Source organism: Mesitornis unicolor, unplaced genomic scaffold (assembly GCF_000695765.1).
Source record: "Mesitornis unicolor isolate BGI_N332 unplaced genomic scaffold, ASM69576v1 scaffold49424, whole genome shotgun sequence".
NCBI lineage: Eukaryota > Metazoa > Chordata > Aves > Mesitornithiformes > Mesitornithidae > Mesitornis > Mesitornis unicolor.
In genome coordinates this window covers 20,383-30,140 of record NW_010178982.1, presented here as the reverse complement: position 1 = coordinate 30,140, position 9,758 = coordinate 20,383, and the positions used below count along the sequence as shown (strand labels likewise).

The window sequence follows — 9,758 nt, the reverse complement described above, 5'->3', positions numbered from 1 at the left end:
TTGGGCTCTTGCCCTGCCCTTTATTCAGAGGTATAATAATAAATATTTAATTTTGAAAAGTTTGAAAGTATCTTCCTTCAGTATTTGGTTAAATATTATGCTACTGAGAGTAAGGAGGAGATTTTTCTCAAGGGGTAGATGAGAGCAATTGTGATTGTGTCACTATCCATTTCTTACCTCAGTGTATTAAAGCCCTTATTGAGGTGCAAAGTTCTTACTCCAGGGAGCATTTCCAGGAGCTGGATACCCCTCCTGGCAAACGAGCCTCACACTGCCTTCATGTTGTTTTCCTTCCCATTTTGGAGAAAACTGGTGATTTTTGACGTTGCAAGAGCCATGTGCATCTCCTGAGGGGGGAAAAAGCCATCAGAGGACCAAGTGAGTATCTTGAACCTCAGTAACTGGGATGCAAGAGCTGCTTTTGGAGTGTGTTCAGCTTGCACATTGATCTGAGTCTGTTAGATACTGGCTGCACGTAGCAGCAACTGAACTTCTTTCCAAGTGAAGTAGTCTGGTAAATAATCATTATGCCGACTAAAGTGGAACTTAGCATAGAAATTTCCGTTCTTAACCACGATTCCTCAGCTGTTCCCAATCATGTACAATTGAAATTTGGGAAGCACAATGCCAACTTAAATGGTTGTTTTAATTGTGTATTTGTCTAAAATACACATGTGAGTAGGAAATGTTATAAGAATATTTTTATAAAATTTGCTTCAGAAAATGCAATCTGGTTTCACTTCAGTTGTGGAATCCTTCCCAGCACCAAGGAAAAATGGAACAGGTATTGGGGGTTTGAAGTTTCAAAGTTGCTGTGTTTTGACACTACTTTATTTGAACCACAATTACAGTCTTGCCATGCAAGCAGTGTTCTTGCAATTAACCTTGAAATCTGAATGTCCTTTACCTTTTCTAGTGGAAGTGCTGGCACATTTAATAGGAGTCCAGATGAAATCTTGAGCAGGGAATATCCCTGCAATGACCAGGATAATTTATTTGATCTCTCCTGCCTCCTAACTTTTTGTGAATCCCCAGAGTAAACCACTGCTTGATCAGAGCAAATCAGGGTGTTGGTATTTGCTTTTTTTCCATTTGATACGGTCTGGGGAAAATGCTACCAGGTTGGCTTGGAGGACGTGAACATCTGTGACAGATGAACTTGATGCTGAGCTATGCGTTTTGGGAGAAGCAGTCTTTACCCACATTAGCATTTTGTAGAAGTGTGGAGTAAGGGAAGGAAATAAATGTGAATCTTGAAAGCAAAATTGATTGGAAAGGCTGCATTTGTAAGTAAAGTGGGTTATAAAACTGGAGCTGACAGAGGCCTTTAAAAAGCTTGTGCTAACTTCTGATTTAGTGTTCTGTGTCTTGGAGGATCAGAGCTGGAGAGCTGAATGCACTGCCTGTCACACTGCTGTATGTGTTTAAAAATAGCTGTAGACCAGCCTCAAAGTTGCCAATACGTAATGGGCAGGAATCCATGTTTTTCAAAACCTCCTGAGTGAAGCTGAATAAAAACCATAAAAGGGGTACTGTACCCCACACAAGCCACGAAACTGGAGATTGGGAAATGCTACATGACTTGGCTATTGATTTTCTGAGGCAGTAGCAGTCATACAGAGAGCCAAGAAACCCAGAGAAGTTGGTTTGCCAGTGGGAATGGACAGTTTCTATTGCAAGTTGCAGATTATCTGAGACTAGCTCTAGATTGGGATGTGTCCTGAGGAAAAGCAGGGCTTTGTACTTCACCAAAGTTTGGCACTGCCCCACACTAGACAGTATCCTAAATAAACTAGACTCTTATCCTAAATATTGACATTTTCAATGTTGAAGACAGGTGTAGCTCCAACTAGGGGAAAAAAAGTTCCTTTCTGGCAGATGTATCCAACTCATCCTTTGAACAGAGCGGTAGCACTAAGCCTTGTTTGTTTTGGTATGGTAATGCCAAAGGGCAGAGGTGGCAGTGCATGGTTACCAGTCATGTCAGCTTGGCTGTTTTGCAAGGCAAATTTCTCTCTATCTGCATAATAACTTTTGCAGGCATGAAGGACTGAGGGAATGTGTTGTTCCCCACCGCTGCCTTCATTCCCCATATACTATTTGCTGTACCCAACTGCCTGCAGCTTTAATATGACGCTCATTAAAGAAGTCCCAGATCAATTGCACGGAGAGAAGTGGGGTGGGCTGTCCTGAGCTTCTGGAGCCGTAATAATGTGCAGGCCAACAATGGGCCCAGTGTTCTTTCTGCTGATGATTAAATACTTGGCTCATAAATACCAATATTATGTAATTCCAAAATCAAGTCCACAAATTGCGACCATATGGGAGACTCTGTGTTTGGGAAGATTTGAGTCTTCCAAAGTCAGTCTGAGGTACAAAATAGGCTTCTCATCAGGAGCTGGTGAGACCAGCAGTAGTGACTTCATCATCTATCTCTCCTCATGCCCGTCACCTCCTCACTTGAGATTAAAAGCATGAGCCAAAGGCCTGTGGGGTTATGTGGGTAGACCCAGGACTGTTATGTTTGCTTGAGCCCTGGCAGTCAGCATTGCTGCCTCTTTGGAGACCATTTCCTCATTAGTGTGATGGGCAGTGACTGCAGGTGGGGACCAGCAGGATGTCTTCTTCCCAAGAGGCTCAATTTTAACAAGTGCTCAGTACATCCAGTCATCCACAACTTAGTGGGGATGTTTGAGCACATGTGGTATGTTCCTGCCACTGTGTCCTTGCCTCATCTCAGTGTAAAACCACGCCAAGGCTATGGCATTTAGAGGGAACCCGGACCTTCTTTCCATGTCTTTTGTTCTAAAGGAGCCCTGACAACAATTTTTGTGTTCCTGCCTGAGGTTTATTTAGTTCTAAGAACTCTGATGAGTTGGACTTGTAATAATGGGTACCAAAGGCTTTTAATTTTCTGGGTAAATTGAAATCTGGCTCCCACTGTCACAGCACCTACTGGTGGTGGTGAATGCAGGGGGTACCTTGCTCCTTGATAGTCATGTTTCTTCCAAGGAGTCTGCTGGGGTGTCGCAACCTGGGAAGAATACACTTGGTGCTGGATATCTCCATGTTTCTCTAATGAGCCTAGGACAGACACAAACCTCAGCAGCCTTTGGAGTTTCCTGCCCATCTCTTTAACCAGTCCCTGCGGTGATGAGGTTATCATCTGCTGAGGGTGGTCAGCACTTCTTTGGTTGACTCTGAGAATGATTGTATTTTCCACAGAAGTGGTGCAGCAGGGAAAAGCACTGACCGTTTTGTACTAGACAGGAAAATCACACGTATCGCTGTAACCAGAATAAGCAGCTTCAGAGAACTGTCTGGTATCTTCATCTGTAGCAGGCACATCTATGTTTTCAGTCTGAATTTATTCTCATCCACAAGAGGAATGAAGCTGGAGAGAACAGAGTGAACACTATGAGGGAGCATGCACACTGCGTCTCTGACAGGCTGCTCTGAACTAACCTGGAGCAAAGCTTGCTTCTGTGGACACAGTGAGGTCTTTAGGTGGCTAAAGGTACCTTTTGAAACAGAGGTGTGCCTGGCACCTACCAAAAAGCATCTCACAAATGCTAAGGAAGGCTTTACACCTGGTGGATGTTTCTCTATGAAAAGATTGTATTTTGATATGAGCAGGCTTGCTTAATGCAACAGAATACCACAAATGATTTTTTTTTTCCCCTTATCTTCCCCAGTTTTAGATACAAGCTTTTGGATGATAGACTTGAGAAGAATGGAAGAAAGATTTTTATGGACAGATCTCTCTTTTTTGTCTTATTTTCATTCTTTGCTTCTTTTGCCAGAATTGTTCTTTTACAAGTGTTTTATGAATGAGCAAAGGAAAGAGCTCAAAGGAGAAATAGCAAGAGAAGAGAACAAGTTTTTAGGGTAAACTTTTTTCTCACTAAAACAACTCAGAAAGGACAACACCAACAAATTTTCTGCCAGTTTTAAAAAGCTTGAAATAGGTCAATTGCCTGTCAATGTTGCTCACATTGATGAGTTTCTGCATTGGAGGGACAGGCTCCTAAGAAGGGATGGGCAGCTGCTGGGAGATGGGTCACAGTGCCATCACCTCAGACGGCCCCTTCGCCTTCCTCCAGTGATTAACAGGAGGTGGCTCCCTGCAGTGATTACTGTGTTTTAAGCAGCTTGGTCCAGCTTGGAACAATTACCCAGCTGCCTGGGCACTGAGAGCACAAGCTCTGGGCTCTGCTGTCTTTGGGATATTAACCAACGCCAGTGTAATTCAAGGCAACTGGAAGCCAGTGCTGTTGAACGTCATCTCTTATTTGGTTCTGGGAGACAAGATGCTGGTGGTTTGTGAGATCAGTGAGCAGTTCTTTCAGAAGAAGGACCAGGCTGTCACACTAGCTTTGCTGCGTTTTGCTGTAAAAGGTCTCCCTACAGTGGTCTTTATGCATAGTTAGCCTTTTAAGCCTTCCTGCCAAAGAGTCAGCCAGTACAGACAGCAGCAGTAATGCAGCAGGTTTGTTTGACATCAGGGCTAATTAGCAATTATTCAAATCTTGGAGCAAGCTTTTTCAGATCTGATTTCCACACACACCCCCCCCCAAGCAAGCTAGGCATAAAATTCCATCTGCCTAATTTGCAAATGCAGTTGCTTTAATTATGCATCCAAATTGAGAAAGTGTATGCTCAGAAGATAGACAGCTAATTCTACGCATCTGATATCATAGAATCGTTATGGTTGGAAAAGACCTTTAAGACCATTAAGTCTAACCGTTATCTAACTATACCATGCCCACTTCTAAACCATGTCCCTAAGCATCATATCTAGATGGCTTTTAAATACATCCAAGGATGGGGATTCCAGCACTTTCCTTGTGCAGCCTGTGCCAGTCTTTATAATCGTTTCAGTGTAAAAGTTTTTCCTAACGTATAACCTAAACCTCCCCTGGCGTAACAGTTTAGTTTGTTGTTTTGTTGCTGTTACTCATGCAGTTTTGCTTTACACAAAGGGATAATTTTCTTTGCCCAGACCAAACTTCTACCAACAAGGACCAGAACACAAGGGTTAGATGCTGCAAATGTACCTGCTGCTACATTCAAGACATTTTCTACCCTAAAAAGTAGCAGGTGCAGGGAAGCATGATAGAGCAGGGGGAGCTGAGGAAAGGAGGACACAGGAATGTGGATCGTGATAGCTGATTGTGAAGACAGTGGCTGGAAGGCTGGAGAAGGGGTTAGAGAGCTCAGCCAGGTACATCAGCAGCCTCTGCTCTGCCTTGCTTGTGTTCTTCCCTGACCTCATTTATTGGCACTGTAGTAGCAAACCCTGGTACTGGTTTTCCTCACACCCCATGTAGGTTACCCTGTGATCATGCTGAGACTTGATTCCTACATCTCCAGCCTGGTGCTGCCAAACTGGCACTGATCTCCCCAGATGATTGTGCCAAGCCTTGCTTTGTCCTCATGGTTTCTTCCTTTTGTTTTTACCCAGATGAGCAACAAAAGGTCAAATAGTTTCCGCCAAGCCATCCTTCAGGGGAACAGGAGGCTGTGCAGCAAGGCGCTGCTGGAGGAAACGGGTCTGAGCCTTTCGCAGAGGCTGATCCGGCATGTTGCTTATGAGACCCTGCCACGAGAGATAGACCGCAAGTGGTACTACGACAGCTACACCTGCTGCCCTCCACCCTGGTTCATGATTACCATCACTATCGTAGAGGCAAGTACCTTAACGCCCTCTCTCTGAGAACTCACCCCACACTGCCAAAGGCTTTGCTAGGACACGTACAAGGGCTAGAGTGGGACTTGTTTAGACCCAGATAAGGACCCAGTTTAGACCCAGGACAAGCACAAAGCTGATAGCCATTTTGGCTTACATGTATGCGTGTGGGTAAGTGGAGACTGTGATCTTGTTTGTTTCCAGGCATGGTTATTAGTCATTGAAACAATTTGTATAGGAAACTGTAGAATTTGGGAAGCTATAGCAAAACTTATTGAGGAGTGAAAATCTGGACAGTTCTAGGGAAACTGGTAATTCAAATAATGGAATTAGAAGAAAAATTCCTATACGGTTACCTCTGCTCTGCGAATGAAGAGAAAATAGACTAAATATTCTGACACACTCATCTGTTGCCCAAATGAGATCTTTGCAGTGTTGCTGAGTAGTGTGCTGGAGGAAGCACAAAAAAGGATATAAAATGGCACTGAACAGTAGGGTGATGAGTTCCTCTGACTCAGTGGCTGGTGTGTTGCAGAAAGCCACATACAGAGTTATACCAATGTGTTGCAGGTTCCTCAAAACAGGGAACTTTCATGCTGTGTGAAGCTGTCAAATGAGAGAAAAATTATTGTTTGTTTGATTTCCTTCTCCATGATTTTGAGCTACAAAGTGCTTTTCAGCAAGAGAAGGCATTTGCTAACCAAGGAATCTTCCTGCTCTTCTAGGTTGCCTTTTTTCTTTACAACGGAGTGGTATTAGACAGATTTGTGCTGCAGGTCACCCATCCCTTATACCTGAAGAATGCATTACTTTACCATCCTCAGCTCCGTGCTCAGGCTTGGAGGTACCTAACCTACATATTCATGCATGCAGGGTGAGTACTTACAAACTGTGGAGATTCCCCACAGTTCAGATTCCCCAGAGAGAGGGAAGAGGAGGAAGGGACAGAATCAGCTCAGAAATAAATTTTTAAAAATCCATTCTAAATTGCATATAAAAGTCTGAAGCTGTTGCGGAGTGTTGGGCAATGAGGGGCAAACCTTTGCAGCTCTCTGAAGGAAGGAGGCAACATAAAGAGCCTAACAGAGGCTGTACTTCTCCCCTGCAGTGTTGGGACCATACCTTCCTCTTACTGTGCACTTCCCAGTGTGTGCTTTCTAAAACTCACCAGATTGAAGCCCAGTGTCCCTCTAGGGGAACTGTGCCAAGTGGTAGAACAAGTCTGCAAGGGTGCTGGACTAGTATTTAAAAACTACATGGTGTGTTCTTGCTAGGCTTCCTAGTTGAGGTTGGAAAAGTCAAATAAATTCTCTGTGTATGTCATCACTTAGTAATGTTGTCCCTTCTGTAGGGACTGAGATAAGTCAAGACCGAACTCACATTCTGTACACACTGTATAAACACCAGTGTTCCTGAAGAGCTGACAATCTCAACTGACCAGGTGGACAGAGAATGGTCCATCTAACGCAAAAAGCATAATGAAGGTGCACAGTAAATGAATCCCCCTTTATCCTATGGGAGCTACGTAGCAGACTTGGGAAGAGAATACAAAGCACTGGGGATTCTAACTCTGCTTCTCAACTGTGCTCGTCTTCCCAAGACTCAAAGGGACTTTAATTATGTGATGTTTGTGATGCCATGGTGATGGGTGAGTGTCACAGGAAAGTTCATCCCTGTACAAAACACTCTACCCCCTCTGAGTAGTTTCTCAGATCATTATCTTCACACATTCCTGGCAGATAATCGCAATTTTCTTTAGTTCTGTCATTGAAAAATCACAGCAACAAGCTTTTTAGCAGTAGTTTATAGTTTGAAACTGGATAAAGACCCTTTGTTCTTAAATAGAAAGCCTATATTCCCATCAGTCAATGTTCTCCTATGAAAGGCCAGAAAGATCAAGCTGATCTTTTCCTTTTTCCATGTCTCTGATGGAAGGCATGCTGATGTCTCTTCTCTGCCATGGAATAACTGCCTCTGTGTGTAATTGCACTTAAGCACAAGATGTGCCTTAGATCTCTGGATAAAAATCATAGGACAGAACAGGCTCCACCCAAGGGGAGAGCAGGAAAAAAATGATAGATGAAACTTCTGAACATGGCAACATCTGTACTCCGCACACTAAATCCCTCCAAAAACTCCACTGTATACAGGTTTCAACCTGCAGGTGGAGACTCTTGGGCTTAGATGTGAGGCTGGTTACGTAAAGTGAGAATTGGAAACTTCCGTTGATGAGGATGTGAGGAAAACTGGGCTTGTAAAGGTTGAAGCACTTGATTTTAACTAACGTTAGCTAATTTGTATCTGGGTTTTCTTCTGGTGCTGGTGGTGTTCTGCTATATCACTTATGTAACCACGGGATACATTTGAAGAGAAGAACCTGCACAAAGACAATTTTTGCAGTATTTAAATATCTTCCTGTATCACCTGTGGCATGCTTTTTCCTAACCTGTGCAAGGTCACCCTTTCCTGCAGCAGGCAGTATTCTGGCATTCTTCACACTTACTGGCTGAAAAATATCTCAGGTTTATTTCACATCAGTGGCTAGCTCGGGGATGAACAATGGGGAAAGGGGTTTGCAGGAGACTCATTCTTTTTGTGATGGATTCCAAGTCCTTTAGCTACGTAGCCTTCTAAACAATGGAGAGTCCTGCTGGAACAATAAACCCTGTGACTTATCTGCAGTAGCTGGAGTTAGGCTAGATGTTCATTTATTGCTAACTTCTGTGTGTTAAGCTCCTTTCATATCAGGAGAACAGATAAATCTTAGACAGGTAATAACATTTGTTAGTGGAAGCCCATCATTCTCCTCTCGTTTCAAATGAGAGGCTAACACAGTGCCATGGGGTCTATTGTTATCTTGCTTCCAGCTGAGACTTTAAAATGGTAATGTGGATTGCTCCTTAATTTAGTGCAGTCGGTCTCATTTTTTGAAGAGCAAGTGGCAGTCAGAAGGTGTCCGAGAAGACAGCAGTTGCTAAGGCTTGGCTGGCTGTGCCTCTAGAAGGATTCCAAAAATGCATGGGCTGTGTGTTGATCCTGATGGAAGGAGCTTTGTCAAGGGCTGAAAAGGCAGGCAAAGTTGTAAATTCTGCCCTTCTGCTTTCATGGAAAGCAGACGTTGATTATCTGAGGCCCACGCATTTGTAACACTGCCATAACTAATGACTTGCATTGATGCTCAGTCTCATTTGTTTGGTCCCAGGGAAGGAGAAAGTCTTTAATAAATCAATGAAATTGTCATTTCAAGAATGATGCATTCAGCACTGGCAAAGGCTAATTATATTTTATGGGTGCTTATTGAGCAAGCTCTTAGCATGATAGGGAGGAGACGTGAATGGGATTGCTCCTGGAAAGACTTTTAAGATCAGCTGTGAATCAGGGCAGTCACTTTAGAGCCCAGGATAAACTTTGCCGAGCTCTCACAAAAGCTTCCTTTGAAAAATAAGACCCAGTGCTTTGTGTGAGAATGTCGTGAGGTGCTGCCTCATGACGTTGACTGTGCGCCAGCCAAAGCCTCTTCCCTCCCCTCTGTAAAAGGGCACTTGGATGCTTTGACTCTTTTTTTGTGATCTCAGTTTGACCTTTGCTCATTGTTCCTAATTCAGTTCCTAAGTTCTGTGAACATGCAGAATCAGAACTGGTGCCAGAATATGCCCGTGCCCAGTGGCTTCAAAAGTCTGGAGCAAGATAATAAAAACACTCAGTTACACACAGTGGTTTCCCATGATGACAAATTGCAGTACTGAATGTCTTCTGCAGGAGAGAAATTTATCCTTGGAGAGAAATTCAGTAGAAACAAACCTATTAAGATATCCGGAATGAACTGTTTCCTGCAGCATCATTTCTAGCAGTTTTTTCCGGTCCAACTTGAAATTCTCAATTATGAGACTGTTCTGTCGTTACTCCATCTCACCATCAGCCGTTTTCTCTGATGCATATAGGAAATTGCTATGGTAACATGAAGAAAGACCAAAACAGTGAAAATGCATATAAGTGAGACCAAAGATTTCTGGTGGCTGTGTATGAGCAATCCTTGTCTAAAATAGGACGTAGACTTTCAATGCATTAG

General features: G+C 43.4%; 1 protein-coding gene across 1 annotated transcript in view; it reads left to right on the top strand.

Annotated features, from left to right (window-relative positions):
* The first annotated feature begins 5,464 nt into the window (after nucleotides 1-5,464).
* RHBDL3 (rhomboid, veinlet-like 3 (Drosophila)) overlaps nucleotides 5,465-9,758 on the top strand; it is a 12,092-nt gene continuing 7,798 nt past the window's right edge. Inside the window, exons 1-2 of the mRNA XM_010182616.1 lie at nucleotides 5,465-5,689; nucleotides 6,415-6,563. Coding sequence (XP_010180918.1) covers nucleotides 5,465-5,689; nucleotides 6,415-6,563 — 374 coding nt within the window. The remainder of the gene's footprint in view (nucleotides 5,690-6,414; nucleotides 6,564-9,758) is intronic.